Source organism: Hyla sarda, chromosome 6, assembly GCF_029499605.1.
Source record: "Hyla sarda isolate aHylSar1 chromosome 6, aHylSar1.hap1, whole genome shotgun sequence".
Classification (NCBI taxonomy): Eukaryota; Metazoa; Chordata; class Amphibia; order Anura; family Hylidae; genus Hyla; species Hyla sarda.
The window spans coordinates 5,799,689-5,817,671 of record NC_079194.1 but is presented as its reverse complement, the minus strand read 5'-3'; the positions used below and the strand labels follow the sequence as shown (position 1 = coordinate 5,817,671).

The 17,983-nt window shown below is 45.0% G+C and overlaps 1 protein-coding gene across 1 annotated transcript in view; it reads right to left on the bottom strand.

Moving 5' to 3' along the window:
* ARHGAP29 (Rho GTPase activating protein 29) overlaps positions 1-17,983 on the bottom strand; it is a 163,660-nt gene that overhangs the window by 64,317 nt on the left and 81,360 nt on the right. The window contains exons 5-11 of the mRNA XM_056526663.1: positions 15,684-15,756; positions 11,699-11,762; positions 7,807-7,944; positions 7,608-7,672; positions 5,469-5,579; positions 2,678-2,758; positions 96-284 (exon numbers count right to left, since the gene is read on the bottom strand). Of these exons, the coding sequence (XP_056382638.1) occupies positions 96-284; positions 2,678-2,758; positions 5,469-5,579; positions 7,608-7,672; positions 7,807-7,944; positions 11,699-11,762; positions 15,684-15,756 (721 nt within the window). The remainder of the gene's footprint in view (positions 1-95; positions 285-2,677; positions 2,759-5,468; positions 5,580-7,607; positions 7,673-7,806; positions 7,945-11,698; positions 11,763-15,683; positions 15,757-17,983) is intronic.

Sequence of the window (17,983 nt, the reverse complement as noted above, 5' to 3'; positions counted from 1 at the left end):
GAGAAGGACATTATAGAATACTCGGGACAGGTGGGTAAATCACAGTCATCATGTCAGATCCGACATATGATCTCTGCCCTTGGCGCGGCTCGTACCTTCTGTAAGGCTTCCTCCTCCAAGCGTCTCCTCTTCTCCACCTGTTTGCTGCCATCTTTCATGAGTCCTCCGGATATACTGAGCTGCTCCTCCTCCGCGCGGATCGTACTGGATTTCGCTTTCTCGTACTCATCTTGCCTTTGGACATTCAATAGTTTTGCTTTCCGTAGAGCGGTCTCCAGCTCTTGCTGCATAAAACATAATAAACCACAATGTATAAAAAAAAAAAATAATAATAATAATACCATTAGGGTAGGGTCACACGTAATGGATCTGCAGTGTATTTTACACTGCAGATCAGCCGGTGATCCGACCCATACTGTGCCTCCAGCTGTTGCCACCCCGCGCCCTGCTCACACGGCCGCTCCGAGCAGCTACACTGCAGTGTACTCATACATTGCGGAGCAGCTGCGATGTCTGAATACACTGCGCATGTGTGTGACGACTCGTGGGCCCCTGTGTGGCTACTCGGAGGGGCGGATTGCTGCTGCAAACAGGCCAGGGAAGAGGTGGGTGGCAACAGCTGGAGGCACACTATAGGTCAGGTCACCGGTGTATCGGCAGCGTAAAATACACTGCGGGTCCGTTACGTGTGACCTTACCCTTAGGGTTACGTACATGTGCAGCACGGCAGCTGACGGACATTACTCTACTGCAGTGTCACCCAACAAGGGTGCCTTCAGCTGTTGCAAAACTACAACTTCCAGCATGCCTGGACAGCCTTTGGCTGTTCGGGCATGCTGGAAGTTATAGTTTTGCAGCAGCTGAATCCGCCCTGGTTGGGAAACACTGTCCTAATACAATAAGAGGTGAACCAGAACAATATTCTATTAGATTAGGGTCCAATATAAATGATGGGAGATGCACAGTGTTCAAACCCTTATAAGGGTTAGTGGGTGCCCATCCTCAAGCTTGACCAAGGCAAACGTATCAAATAGAAGAAATGGAAGACAGCACTCCGGTATTGGTGTCCAAATTCAAAAAAGGTGGTTTATTGATCCCAATACATACAGAATGATGCAACGTTTCGACCTAACAATAAGGTCTTTATCAAGCACGATAAAGACCTTATTGTTAGGTCGAAACGTTGCATCATTCTGTATGTATTGGGATCAATAAACCACCTTTTTTGAATTTGGACACCAATACCGGAGTGCCGTCTTCCATTTCTTCTATTTGATCTATTAGATTAGGGGATGTGCAATGCCAGAGATAATACCCTAAATGCTACATCCCCAGGATTATACCCAGACCTGATCATATATACTAATAGCGGTTCTTATTAATTTGGGTCGCACCCCTGAGCCTGTGTCGCACCCCTGAGCCTGTGTCGCACCCCTCGAGTACATATCACCCCCACGAAGCAATGCTGCTCATAGTAAGATTTACAATATTCCACGTCTATAAATACACAAATGTCTACAACAACCTCAGCTGGAATAATTGGCGACTGTTTTAGGACATATTTCCATAGAATGCCCCTAAATTACTAAGGAGGAAGAGCGGGATGTAATGAGGAGGAGGAAGAGCGGGATGTAATGAGGAGGAGGAAGAGCGGGATGTAATGAGGAGGAGGAAGAGCGGGATGTAATGAGGAGGAGGAAGAGCGGGATGTAATGAGGAGGAGGAAGAGCGGGATGTAATGAGGAGGAGGAAGAGCGGGATGTAATGAGGAGGAGGAAGAGCGGGATGTAATGAGGAGGAGGAAGAGCGGGATGTAATGAGGAGGAGGAAGAGCGGGATGTAATGAGGAGGAGGAAGAGCGGGATGTAATGAGGAGGAGGAAGAGCGGGATGTAATGAGGAGGAGGAAGAGCGGGATGTAATGAGGAGGAGGAAGAGCGGGATGTAATGAGGAGGAGGAAGAGCGGGATGTAATGAGGTGGAGGAAGAGCGGGATGTAATGAGGAGGAGGAAGAGCGGGATGTAATGAGGAGGAGGAAGAGCGGGATGTAATGAGGAGGAGGAGGAGCAGCGGCGGGATGTAATGAGGAGGAGGAGGAGCAGCGGCGGGATGTAATGAGGAGGAGGAGGAGCAGCGGCGGGATGTAATGAGGAGGAGGAGGAGCAGCGGCGGGATGTAATGAGGAGGAGGAGGAGCAGCGGCGGGATGTAATGAGGAGGAGGAGGAGCAGCGGCGGGATGTAATGAGGAGGAGGAGGAGCAGCGGCGGGATGTAATGAGGAGGAGGAGCAGCGGCGGGATGTAATGAGGAGGAGGAGGAGCAGCGGCGGGATGTAATGAGGAAGGAGAGGAGGTAACAAGGAGGAATGGGATATTATAAGAGGAGAAGGAGGAGAAGGATGTAATGACAAGGAGGTGGAGCGGGGTGTTACGAGGAGGAGCGGGGTGTTACGAGGAGGAGTGGGGTGTTACGAGGAGGAGCGGGGTGTTACGAGGAGGAGCGGGGTGTTACGAGGAGGAGCGGGGTGTTACGAGGAGGAGCGGGGTGTTACGAGGAGGAGCGGGGTGTTACGAGGAGGAGCGGGGTGTTACGAGGAGGAGCGGGGTGTTACGAGGAGGAGCGGGGTGTTACGAGGAGGAGGAGCAGCATGGTGTTATGAGGAATCTGCTGCACCAACCATTTTCTTCTGTTCTCGCTGCCAAAGTTCCTTCATTTCCTTCCTTTGTCTGTCGAGCTCAGATCTTCGGGCTTGAAGAGGCTAAAAAGTCAGAGTAAGAGGATTATATATAAACTGCGGGGTGACCACATATATATATATATATATACACACACACACACTGCGGGGTGACCACATATATATATATATATATATATATATATACACACACACACACTGCGGGGTGACCACATATATATATATATATACACTGCTCAAAAATATAAAGTGAACACTTACAATGTAACTGTCCACTCAGGAAGAACACTGATTGACAATCAATTTCACATGGAACAGACAACAGGTGGAAGTTATAGGCAATCAGCAAGACACCCCCAATAAAGGAGTGGTTCTGCAGGTGGTGACCACAGACCACTTCTCAGTTCCTATGCTTCCTGGCTGTTTTGGTCACTTTTGAATGCTGGCGGTGCTTTCACTCTAGTGGTAGCATGAGACAGAGTCTACAACCCACACAAGTGGCTCAGGTAGTGCAGCTCATCCAGGATGGCACATCAATGCGAGCTGTGGCAAGAAGGTTTACTGTGTCTGTCAGCGTAGTGTCCAGAGCATGGAGGCGCTACCAGGAGACAGGCCAGTACATCAGGAGACGTGGAGGAGGCTGTAGAAGGGCAACAACCCAGCAGCAGGACCGCTACCTCCACCTATGTGTAAGGAGGAGCAGGAGGAGCACTGCCAGAGCCCTGCAAAATGACCTCCAGCAGGCCACAAATGTCCATGCGTCCACTCAAATGGTAAGAAACAGACCCCATGAGGGTGGTATGAGGGCCCGATGACCACAGGTGGGGGTTGTGCTTACAGCCCAACACTGTGCAGGACGTTTGGCATTTGCCAGAGAACACCAATATTGGCAAATTCACCACTGACGCCCTGTGCTCTTCACAAATGAAAGCAGGTTCACACTGAGCACATGTGACAAACGTGACAGTCTGGAGACGCCGTGGAGAACGTTCTGCTGCCTGCAACATCCTCCAGCATGACCGGTTTGGCGGTGGGTCAGTAATGGTGTGGGGTGGCATTTCTTTGGGGGGGCCGCACAGCCCTCCATGTGCTTGCCAGCGGTAGCCTGACTGCCATTAGGTACCGAGATGAGATCCTCAGACCCCTTGTGAGACCATATGCTGATGCGGTTGGCCCTGGGTTCCTCCTAATACAAGACAATGCTAGACCTCATGTGGCTGGAGTGTGTCAGCAGTTCCTACAAGAGGAAGGCATTGATGCTATGGACTGGCCGCCCGTTCCCCTGAATCCGATTGAGCACATCTGGGACGTCTCGCTCCATCCACCACAGACTGTCCAGGAGTTGGCGGATGCTTTAGTCCAGGTCTGGGAGGACATCCCTCAGGAGACCATCCTCCACCTCATCAGGATCATGCCCAGGCGTTGTAGGGAGGTCATACGGGCACGTGGAGGCCACACACACTACTGAGCCTCATTGGGACTTGTATTAAGGACATTACATAAAGTTGGATCAGCCTGTAGTGGGGTTTTCCACTGTGATTTTGAGGGTGACTCCATATCCAGACCATTGTTAATTTTTGTGGGATTTTGATGTAAAGATGAAAGTATTTCATACGATTAGTTCATTCAGTGTTCACTTTATATTTTGGAGCAGTGTATAAAGTTTGTGTATGTATATATATATATATATATATATATATATATATATATATATATATATACATATATACACATACACACACACACATTTATACACAAAGTCGAGAGATTTTTCCATATAAAACAATCCCAGCTCTGCTTTCACTTTACTAGATCTCGTTCGCTGAGCTGTGATTGGTCGCTGTGGGAAAATCTCTCCACTTTTTCTCTCACACAGTTTGGTAAATCGAGGCCATAATACACACGTTGCGCGAGTATATTCCCATCCCTAAGTGGCATATGATGCGCCATTTATTATGTTGCTTGTGCAATTTCTTATATTAGACCAGTGGTTCCCAACCCGGGTGTGTCCAACTGTTGCAAAACTACAAATCCCAGCATGTCCGGACAGCCGTTGGCTGTCCGGGTATGCTGGGAGTTGTAGTTTTGCAACAGCTGGAGGCACCCTGGTTGGGAAACACTGCATTAGACACAGAAATCCCACCAGAAAATTTACCCAACTCAATAAATTTCACCCTTAAAGGGGTACGCCGGTGAAAATTATTTTTTTTTTAATCAACTGGTGACAGAAAGTTAAACAGATTTGCAAAGGACTTCTATTAAAAAAATCTTACTCCTTCCAGTACTTATTAGCAGCTGTATGCTACAGAGGAAAATCTTTTCTTTTTGAATTTCTTTTTTGTCTTGTCCACAGTGCTCTCTGCTGACACCTCTGTCCATATGGGGATTTTCTCCTGCTCTGGACAGTTCCTGACATGGACAGAGGTGTCAGCAGAGAGCACTGTGGACAAGACAAAAAAAGAAATGAAAAAAGAAAAGAATTTCCTCTGTAGTATTCAGCAGCTGATAAGTACTGGAAGGATTAAGATTTTTTAATAGAAGTAATTTACAAATCTGTTTAACTTTCTGTTACCAGCTGATTAAAAATAAAAAAATAAAAAATAAAAATAATAATTTAAAAAAAAATAAAAAAATGTTTTTCCACCGTAGTACCCCTCTAATGAAACCTGACCAGGCCGCACCGGGACCCTGAGAGACGCGTTTCAACCTCCGGTTACATGGCGGACACTTCCAGTCGCTCCGATCGCGTACAGGCTGCGTCCGTTCCGCTCACCTGGATGAACTTGTTGCTCTGCAGCGCCGCGATGGTCTGCAGACACAGCTGGCTGCACTCAATGTCGTTCTGAAAAGCCGCGGTGAATATCGGCTGGAACGCCATAAACTCCTGAATGGAAAACAAACACAATCTGCGGTGAAAATGGCGGCAAGACGGACCCATTCACCGCAGAAAACAATCCCGCCCACCTGTGACTCTTTGGCTACTGCAGTACTACAACTCCCAGCATGCTCTGTCTGCCCTCACATTATAACAGACTAATAAGGGGGAGATTCATCAAGACCTGAGCAGAAGAAAAGTTGTCCTGTTGCCCATAGCAACCAATCAGATCACTACTTTAATTTTTGAAAAGGCCTCGAATAATGAAAGAAGCGATCTGATTGGTTGCTATGGGCAACTGGACAATTTTCCTCAGCACAGGCCTCAATGAATCTCCCCCTAAGTGTTTATTAATAGGAGACTCTTTACCTGGGGAAAAGAACTACAACTCCCAGCATGTTCCATGATGAAATTTATAAAACACGTGACTGTGTACATACCCTAAGGTGACGTCTCTCCAGTTGTTGCTGAACTACAACCCCCAGCATGGCCAGGCAGCAGCTGAAAGCAGTCAGGGCATGCTGGGATTTGTAGTTTTGAAACAGAGGGAGAGTCTTAGATTAGGGAATGCTGTCAGAGTGTTTGTTTAAAGGGGTACTCCACTGCGCAGCGTTTGGAACGCTGGAGCCGGCGCCTGGAGCTCGTGACGTCACGCCCCGCCCCCTCAATGCAAGTCTATGGGAAGGCGAGGCTATGACGTCACAAGCTCCCGGAGACGGCTCCAGCGTTCCAAACGCTGAGCAGCGGAGTGCCCCTTTAAAAGAGGAGGATATCCCGGGTATGCTGGAAATTGTAGTTCGCCCCGACAGAACCTGCCACTTTCCAGCTGTTGTAATACAAATACAAGACTCTCCAGCTGCTGCAGAACTACAACTCCCAGCATGCTCCATGCTAAAATGTATAAAACGTGACGGTGTGTAAAGTGATTCCCCACCTGTGGCTCTTTAGCTATTGAGGAACTATAAATCCCAGCCTGCCCAAAACAGCCTTCACAACTGATACAACTTCCTGGGATGTCTGACAGAGTCTGCAGCTCTCCATCTGTTGCCAAACTACAACCCCCAGCATGCTCTTAAAGGCCTTATATATATATATATATATATATATATATATATATATATATATATATATATATGGACATGGTCAGATGTGCGTGATTGGAGCAACAGGGTATGCTGGAATTTGTAGTTCTCCAACTCCTAACATGCCCTGACAGAACCTGCAGCTGTTAGAGAACTACAACTCCCAGTGTGCTCCATGCTGAAATTCTTAAAACATGAGTGAGTGCAGTGATTCTCCACCTGTGGCTTTTTAGCTGTTGCAAAACTACAAATCCCAGAATGCCCGGAAACAGCCTTCAAGACTATTGGAAAGCTACAACTCCCAGAATGTCCTGACAGAGTCCATTGTTCTCCATCTGTTGCAAAACTACAACTCCCAGCATGCTCTGAAAGCCCGGATCTGTAAGGACATGGTCAGTCATAAAACACATGATGGTGTGTGGAGTGATTCCCCACCTGTGGCTGTTGAACTATAAATCCCAGCATGCCATGACGGCCTTAAAAACTGTTGGAAAACTACAACCCCCAGCATTCTCTGAAAGTCCTGATCTATAAGGACATGGTGGGGGTTGCACAAATAAAGGAGCACTGTCATAAAGTGACTGTATAACGCAGTGATTCCCAACCAGGGTCCCTCCAGCTGTTGCAAAACTACAACTCCCAGCATGCCCGGACAGGCAACGGCTGTCCGGGCATGCTGGGAGTTGTAGTTTTGCAACAGCTGGAGGCACCCTGGTTGGGAAACACTGGGATAAAGAGTCAGACAGTCAGGATATGCTCTTCATCCACCTAAAGCTCCCCATCTGTTGCAAAACTACAACCCCCAGCAGGTTCTGGAATCCCTGATTTACAGCGCATGCTGGGAGTTGTAGTTATGCGCCAGATAGAGAGGCACAGAATAAAGAACCCCGAGTGTAGCTAACTCCTAAACATGGCGGATCACCGATAATCTTAATACAGGAGATAGTACACAGACCTGTGGGCCGACAATGGATTTTGCGCTTTCCGCCATCTTTAATAGATTTCTAGCAGCTTCGGCTTCTGCAACGGAAAAAACAGAAATCATGATGAGATACGGAATACGCTAAAAGATAGAAAGAAAAGTAACGGAGGAAGAGAGAGGAATCCATGAGCGACCGTCTGCCGCGCTGGCCGCGGATTTATCCCGCACTCACCCACATTAAGCCTCTTCTCCACCCAGGACAGGAGATCCTTGGCGTATTTGGACCAGGCTTTGGCATACGATAAGGCAGATTCCACCCCGCTGTCGATTCGCAGGAGCATGCCGTCAACTTCCTCTGCCCGCAGGTGCCCTGAAAACAACATGAGACGTGACAGTCAGCGGGTCCCGATCCCCCGCGCCGGCCCGGACGCCCCCGAACGCTCAAGTGACTGCGAGATTGTCTAATGCTGCCTGACACTAAATAGGATTGAGAAGGATTTGAGGAGGAAAGGGTCAGAGTCACAAACAACTACCATGAGCGCGTCCCCTGCCGGATGAGCAGAGTCAGAGCCGTGCACCGGAGGGGTCCTTACACACAGAACAGGGAAAAAATACACACAATTAAACTAGGAAAAAGGATTAAAAAAATTAAAATAAAAAATACACATTATATATATATATATATATATATATATATATATATATATATATATATATATATATATATATATATATATATATATATATACACACATATATATATATATATACACACATATATATACACATACAATGTATATAATATATAACAATTTTATAGTAACTCGTGCCCGAAAATTATACAGATTTGTAAATTATATCTATGTAATAATCTCAATCCTTCAAGTACTTAGCTGCTGTATGCTCCACAGGAAGTTATGTAGTTCTTTCCAGTCCCACATGGTGCTCCCTACTGCCACCTTATGTCAGAAATTGTTCAGAGCATTGTATCCTAATGAGAGCGCCAGCAGCTGTTGCACAACAACAACTCTCAGTATACCCGGATAGCCGCTGGCTGTGCGGACATGCTGGGACTTGTTGTTTTGCAACAGCTGGAGGCACCGTGGTTGGGAAACACTGGTCCAGAGCATGATAAAATCCCTATAGGAAACCTTTCTTGCTCTGGACAGTTCCTGACATGGACAGAGGTGGCAGCAGAGAGCACTGTGTCTGACTGGAAATAACTACATGACCTCCTCCAGGGCATACAGCAGCTGATAAGTACTGGAAAGACTACATGACTTCCTCCAGCACATACAGCAGCTGATAAGTACTGGAAAGACTACATGACTTCCTCCAGAGCATACAGCAGCTGATAAGTACTGGAAAGACTACACGACTTCCTCCAGGGTATACAGCAGCTGATAAGTACTGGAAAGACTACATGACTCCTCCAGGACATACAGCAGCTGATAAGTACTGGAAAGACTACATGACTTCCTCCAGAACATACAGCAGCTGATAAGTACTATAAAGACTACATGACTTCCTCCAGAGCATACAGCAGCTGATAAGTACTATAAAGACTACATGACTTCCTCCAGAGCATACAGCAGCTGATAAGTACTGGAAAGACTACATGACTTCCTCCAGGGCATACAGCAGCTGATAAGTACTGGAAAGACTACATGACTTCCTCCAGGATATACAGCAGCTGATAAGTACTGGAAAGACTACATGACTTCCTCCAGGGCATACAGCAGCTGATAAGTACTGGAAAGACTACGTGATTCCTCCAGGACATACAGCAGCTGATAAGTACTGGAAAGACTACGTGATTCCTCCAGGACATACAGCAGCTGATAAGTACAGGAAAGACTACATGACTTCCTCCAGAACATACAGCAGCTGATAAGTACTGGAAAGACTACATGACTTCCTCCAGCACATACAGCAGCTGATAAGTACTGGAAAGACTACATGACTTCCTCCAGCACAGACAGCAGCTGATAAGTACTGGAAAGACTACATGACTTCCTCCAGAGCATACAGCAGCTGATAAGTACTGGAAAGACTACACAACTTCCTCCAGGATATATTGCAGCTGATAAGTACTGGAAAGACTACATGACTTCCTCCAGAACATACAGCAGCTGCTAAGTACTATAAAGACTACATGACTTCCTCCAGCACATACAGCAGCTGATAAGTACTGGAAAGACTACATGACTTCCTCCAGCACATACAGCAGCTGATAAGTACTGGAAAGACTACATGACTTCCTCCAGCACATACAGCAGCTGATAAGTACTGGAAAGACTACATGACTTCCTCCAGAGCATACAGCAGCTGATAAGTACTGGAAAGACTACACAACTTCCTCCAGGATATATTGCAGCTGATAAGTACTGGAAAGACTACATGACTTCCTCCAGAACATACAGCAGCTGCTAAGTACTATAAAGACTACATGACTTCCTCCAGGACATACAGCAGCTGACAAGTACAGGAAAGACCACATGACTTCCTCCAGGACATACAGCAGCTGATAAGTACAGGAAAGACTACATGACTCCTCCAGGATATACAGCAGCTGATAAGTACTGGAAAGACTACATAACTTCCTCCAGGACATACAGCAGCTAATAAGTACAGGAAAGACCACATGACTTCCTCCAGGACATACAGCAGCTGATAAGTACAGGAAAGACTACATGACTCCTCCAGGATATACAGCAGCTGATAAGTACTGGAAAGACTACATAACTTCCTCCAGGACATACAGCAGCTAATAAGTACTGGAAAGACTACATGACTTCCTCCATGACATACAGCAGCTGATAAGTACAGGAAAGACTACATGACTTCCTCCAGGGCATACAGCAGCTGATAAGTACTGGAAAGACTACATGACTCCTCCAGGACATACAGCAGCTGATAAGTAGTGGAAAGACTACATGACTTCCTCCAGGACATACAGCAGCTGATAAGTACAGGAAAGACTACATGACTTCCTCCAGGACATACAGCAGCTGATAAGTACTATAAAGACTACATGACTTCCTCCAGGACATACAGCAGCTGATAAGTACAGGAAAGACTACATGACTTCCTTCAGGGCATACAGCAGCTGATAAGTACTGGAAAGACTACATGACTCCTCCAGGACATACAGCAGCTGATAAGTACAGGAAAGACTACATGACTTCCTCCAGAACATACAGCAGCTGATAAGTACTATAAAGACTACATGACTCCTCCAGGACATACAGCAGCTGATAAGTACAGGAAAGACTACATGACTTCCTCCAGGACATACAGCAGCTAATAAGTACTGGAAAGACTACATGACTTCCTCCATGACATACAGCAGCTAATAAGTACAGGAAAGACTACATGACTTCCTCCAGGACATACAGCAGCTGATAAGTACAGGAAAGACTACATGACTTCCTCCAGGACATACAGCAACTGATAAGTACTGGAAAGACTACATGACTTCCTCCAGGGTATACAGCAGCTGATAAGTACTGGAAAGACTACATGACTCCTCCAGGACATACAGCAGCTGATAAGTACTGGAAAGACTACATGACTCCTCCAGGACATACAGCAGCTGATAAGTACTGGAAAGACTACATGACTCCTCCAGGACATACAGCAGCTGATAAGTACTATAAAGACTACATGACTTCCTCCAGGGCATACAGCAGCTGATAAGTACTATAAAGACTACATGACTTCCTCCAGGGCATACAGCAGCTGATAAGTACTGGAAAGACTACATGACTCCTCCAGGACATACAGCAGCTGATAAGTACTATAAAGACTACATGACTCCTCCAGGATATACAGCAGCTGATAAGTACTATAAAGACTACATGACTCCTCCAGAACATACAGCAGCTGATAAGTACTGGAAAGACTACATGACTCCTGTAGGGGGGGGGGGGGGGTCATCTAATGGGGGGGGGGGGTCATCTAATGGGGGGGGGGGTCATCTAATGGGGGGGGGGGGTCATCTAATGGGGGGGGGTCATCTAATGGGGGCGTCCGGTAAAAGCTTTTATCACACAAACATATATAAGATTATTTGTTTCTGCAATAAATTAAAGTCAGGTCCCCCCTTAAGTTTAACCCTTTACCTTGGAGATCGTCTCGCTCGTGAATGGACCCGGCAGAATCCTCCATGGAAACATTTTCAAAGGACTAAATAAAAAAGATGAAATAAAGTATAAAAGTTTCCTCACAGCCGACCAATAAAACCTTTCCTGTGACTGTAAAATACAAACAAAGAACAAACCCTGTATCCTGTAGGAGCGCGCACTGTAGGGCCACACGATTTGGGGAGAATGTCATATTGTGAACCCCTCCCCCCATTTCATGTTCATCCCCCTTTATATGGTGTCAGGTCACAGGTAAAACCTGATCGTTACCCACCCCCGGTCCCCATAACTCTGCCGCAGACCCTGTTCTCCTCTGTGCTTCCTCCTTCACAGACAAGAAGCTGCAGGACCTTCCTGCTCAGCCATTGGGTGTCGGCAGCAGTGTCCGCTCTCTGCACGGATTGGTTGAGCGGGAAGGTCCTGCAGCTGTTTGCCTCTGAAGAAAGAAGCACAGAGAAGACCTCAGGACTGCTTGATGAAGAACGGGATCTGCGGCAGAACTCCGGGGGACCGGGGCTGTGTAACAACCAGGTTTTTCTTAGGTTTCCTCTGCTCCCAGCACCATATTAAAGGGGTACTCCGCCTCTAAACATCTTATCCCCTACACACACAGAGAGAGAGAGAGATGTCTCTCAACGCACAGACGTCTCTAAAGGAAGATCCTCCGTCTCCACACAGACATGATTCTCTCTCCACCGAGATGTCTCTCTCTCTCCACCGAGATGTCTCTCTCTCTCCACCGAGATGTCTCTCTCTCTCCACCGAGATGTCTCTCTCTCTCCACCGAAATGTCTCTCTCTCTCCACCGAAATGTCTCTCTCTCTCCACCGAAATGTCTCTCTCTCTCCACCGAAATGTCTCTCTCTCTCCACCGAAATGTCTCTCTCTCTCCACCGAAATGTCTCTCTCTCTCCACCGAAATGTCTCTCTCTCTCCACAGAAATGTCTCTCTCTCTCCACAGAAATGTCTCTCTCTCTCCACAGAAATGTCTCTCTCTCTCCACAGAAATGTCTCTCTCTCTCCACAGAAATGTCTCTCTCTCTCCACAGAAATGTCTCTCTCTCTCCACAGAAATGTCTCTCTCTCTCCACAGAAATGTCTCTCTCTCTCCACAGAAATGTCTCTCTCTCTCCACAGAAATGTCTCTCTCTCTCCACAGAAATGTCTCTCTCTCTCCACAGAAATGTCTCTCTCTCCACAGAAATGTCTCTCTCTCTCCACAGAAATGTCTCTCTCTCTCCACAGAAATGTCTCTCTCTCTCCACAGAAATGTCTCTCTCTCTCCACAGAAATGTCTCTCTCTCCACAGAAATGTCTCTCTCTCCACAGAGATGTCTCTCTCTACACAGAGATGTCTCTCTCTACACAGAGATGTCTCTCTCTACACAGAGATGTCTCTCTCTGCACAGAGATGTCTCTCTCTACACAGAGAAGTCTCTCTTTACACAGAGAAGTCTCTCTTTACACAGAGATGTCTCTCTCTACACAGAGATGTCTCTCTCTACACAGAGATGTCTCTCTCTACACAGAGATGTCTCTCTATACACAGAGATGTCTCTCTATACACAGAGATGTCTCTCTCTACACAGAGATGTCTCTCTCTACACAGAGATGTCTCTCTCTACACAGAGATGTCTCTTTATACACAGAGATGTCTCTTTATACACAGAGATGTCTCTTTATACACAGAGATGTCTCTTTATACACAGAGATGTCTCTTTATACACAGAGATGTCTCTTTATACACAGAGATGTCTCTTTATACACAGAGATGTCTCTCTATACACAGATATGTCTCTTTACACAGAGATGTCTCTCTATACACAGAGATGTCTCTTTATACACAGATGTCTCTCTATACACAGATGTCTCTCTATACACAGATATGTCTCTCTATACACAGAGATGTCTCTCTATACACAGAGATGTCTCTCTATACACAGAGATGTCTCTTTATACACAGAGATGTCTCTTTATACACAGAGATGTCTCTTTATACACAGAGATGTCTCTTTATACACAGAGATGTCTCTCTATACACAGAGATGTCTCTCTATACACAGAGATGTCTCTCTATACACAGAGATGTCTCTCTATACACAGAGATGTCTCTCTATACACAGAGATGTCTCTCTATACACAGAGATGTCTCTTTATACACAGAGATGTCTCTTTATACACAGAGATGTCTCTATAGGAAGCTCCTCTTCTGTGCGGTCTGTGATCTCACGGATTTCGTAATAGAGAATTAGAAACAATTTACAACATAAACTTCTAAGAGAAGAGAAGGAAACTCCGGAGCGATCGCATCTATTATGTGTTGTGTAAAGACTTTTCCTTCTGTCCGGATAGAAAACTGTTTAATGGTTGACGACTTATCAGCGTTATCAGAGGTTACAGGTCACAGACCGGCGGCGACTGCGCCCGTCCCCTCCGCGCTTCCTGTTCTGTGCTCTGACCTTGTGCAGCCACAGTATAGATCAGTGTTTCCCAACCAGGGTGCCTCCAGCTGTTGCAAAACTACAACTTCCAGCATGCCCCGACAGCCTTTGATGCATCCCATTGGTGCAGTGTTTCCCAGTGTGCCTCCAGCTGTTGCAAAACTACAACTTCCAGCATGCCCCGACAGCCTTTGATGCATCCCATTGGTGCAGTGTTTCCCAGTGTGCCTCCAGCTGTTGCAAAACTACAACTTCCAGCATGCCCCGACAGCCTTTGATGCATCCCATTAGTGCAGTTTCCCAGTGTGCCTCCAGCTGTTGCAAAACTACAACTTCCAGCATGCCCCGACAGCCTTTGATGCATCCCATTAGTGCAGTTTCCCAGTGTGCCTCCAGCTGTTGCAAAACTACAACTTCCAGCATGCCCCGACAGCCTTTGATGCATCCCATTAGTGCAGTGTTTCCCAGTGTGCCTCCAGCTGTTGCAAAACTACAACTTCCAACCATGCCCCGACAGCCTTTGATGCATCCCATTAGTGCAGTGTTTCCCAGTGTGCCTCCAGCTGTTGCAAAACTACAACTTCCAGCATGCCCCGACAGCCTTTGATGCATCCCATTAGTGCAGTGTTTCCCAGTGTGCCTCCAGCTGTTGCAAAACTACAACTTCCAACCATGCCCCGACAGCCTTTGATGCATCCCATTAGTGCAGTGTTTCCCAGTGTGCCTCCAGCTGTTGCAAAACTACAACTTCCAGCATGCCCCGACAGCCTTTGATGCATTCCATTAGTGCAGTGTTTCCCAGTGTGCCTCCAGCTGTTGCAAAACTACAACTTCCAGCATGCCCCGACAGCCTTTGATGCATCCCATTAGTGCAGTGTTTCCCAGTGTGCCTCCAGCTGTTGCAAAACTACAACTTCCAGCATGCCCCGACAGCCTTTGATGCATCCCATTAGTGCAGTGTTTCCCAGTGTGCCTCCAGCTGTTGCAAAACTACAACTTCCAGCATGCCCCGACAGCCTTTGATGCATCCCATTAGTGCAGTGTTTCCCAGTGTGCCTCCAGCTGTTGCAAAACTACAACTTCCAGCATGCCCCGACAGCCTTTGATGCATCCCATTAGTGCAGTGTTTCCCAGTGTGCCTCCAGCTGTTGCAAAACTACAACTTCCAGCATGCCCCGACAGCCTTTGATGCATCCCATTAGTGCAGCGTTTCCCAGTGTGCCTCCAGCTGTTGCAAAACTACAACTTCCAGCATGCCCGGACAGCCGTTGGCTGTCCGGGCATGCTGGGAGTTGTAGTTTTGCAATATTTGTAGGCCCCCTGGTTGGGAAACACTTATGGACGTGGCACAGAGCAGAGGTATCATCCACCTATCACTATAGAAGCTGCACAAGGTGTGAACATTGATTCGGATGGTGAAGCTGGACCTTGGCAAAAAACCCTAAATTTTTATTCCATCAAGTGTATAAGACCAGAGGAATAAGACCCTGAAAGCGGAAGACGTCTGAGGGGAAACACTTACCCGACTCCTCCGAGATGTGTGCAGCCCCAGTGATGAGCCATTGTCTACATCTCCCATAAGGAAATCGGAAACACTAAAAAGAAGAAAAAATAAATAGATGAGTAAAATGACTTGTGTAAAAAAAATTAACAAACACATAAATAAACAAGCGTACAAACGCACAAAAAAATGAAATCATTTAATTTAACTAAGCAATTTATTAATAAAAAAAAATGCACAAATAGAAAAATAAAATGTATTAATAAAATAAATAAATGCACAAATAAAATAAATAAAATTAATTTAATTTAACTAAATTTATTTTTTTTTAAATGCACAAATAAAATAGAAAAATAAAATTAATAAATGCACAATAAAAATTTATTTAATTTAACTAAACAATTAATTTATTAAAATAAAAATTTCACAAAATAAAATTTTATTTATTTCATTTATTTGTGCATTTATTTTAATACATTTTATGAATTAAATTTATTGTGCATTTATATTATTTAATTAATTTTATTTATTGTGCATTTATTAAAATTTTATTTAATAAAATAAATAAATGCACAAAAATAAAATAAATAAAATTAATTTAATTACATTTATTTTTTTAAATGCACAAATAAAATAGAAAAATAAAATGTATAAAATAAATGCAAAAAATGTATTAAATTTAACTAAACTATTAAATAAATAAAAATTCACAAATAAATTAGAATAAAAAAAATGCATTAATAAATAAATGCACAATAAAAATGAATTTAATTTAACTAAATTTATTAAAATAAAAAAATTCACAAATAAATAAAATTTTTATTTCATTTATTTGTGCATTTATTTTAATACATTTTATTAATTACATTTATTGTGCATTTATTTTATTTTATTAATTTCATTAAATTTATTGTGCATTTATTTTATTTTGCATTTATTAAAATTTTATTTAATAAAATAAATAAATGCACAAATAAATAAAATTAACAAAATTAATTAAAATATAAATAAATGCACAAATAAATTAAACAAACCAACCATATACAGGTAAGGGTCACACCTATGGTAACTAAACACTTTTTCAGTATTTAAATTTTTATGACATTTTACAATACATCAACTTCATAGAACAACTTCCCCGACAGACACGGAGCAAACAAAACACACAAAGACGACATATCCCACAAAAACAGAACCATAAAGGGTTATTCTGATTTAAAGGGGTACTTTGGCCCTAATACATCTTATCCCCTATTCAAAAGGACAGGGGATAAGATGTCTGGTCACGGGGGGTCTTGCCCCCTCCCATAGACTTGCTTTGAGGGGGCGTGGTGGGATGTCACACGGGGGCGGAGTCGTGATGTCCCGATACTCCGACCCCGTGGTCATCACGCTACACATTTGGAGCCTCCAGCGCTGCGGTGGGTGTGGAACGACAGATTGCGGGGGTCCCCAGTGGCAGGACCCCCCCCCCCCCCCCCTGACCAGACATCTTATCCCCTATCCTTTGGATAGGGTATAAGATTTATCAGGGCCGGAGTACCCCTTTAACCGAAAACTGATTTACAGCATAAATGTGTGTAACAGACTAAAAGTAGCGGTCTCCAAACTGCGGACCTACAGCTGCTGCAAAACTACAACTCCCAGCATGCCAGGACAGCCTTTGGCTGTCCTGGCATGCTGGGAGTTGTAGTTTTGCAACAGCTGGAGGCACCCTGGTTGGGAAACCGGTATAAGGAAACATTTTATCATCTCGGCTTTCCAGCATGCTGAGAGTTGTAGTTTTGCAAAATCTGGGAGGTCCACAGTTTGGAGACCACTGGTCACTTTCCCGGGTGACTAACGACTTATTCAGGGCGAAGGATCGGGAGGGACGAGTTTTTCATTTTACACACATATAGACAGACACATTGTAAATACATTTATTTCTTATTAAACCAGAAGACCCCTTTAAAGTAAACGTCCCCCACCCCCTTATAACATTTTGTTTGCTAAGAAAAATCTCTGAAAATATAGGAGGACTCCTAAACGTATGAAGAAGTGTCCAGGTGAGAATATCCTCCCTCTACCGTATTAGGTAAATCTGAGTCAAAAGGGTACTCCGGCAGTAGGGTGTGGTGTTTTTTATTTATTTATTTTTTTAATGACTATGCCCATTCTGGTAAGAATAAAAAATAAAATAAAAATAAAAACTTTATTTACCTCCCTCCGCTCCAGTATCCTCCTCTCAGCCTCTGGTTCGATCCTCTTCCCGGTGTCGGGGGGTCCATCCGTCACAGTGCAGCTCAGCAAATCATTGGCTGAGGCCCAACACTGATGTG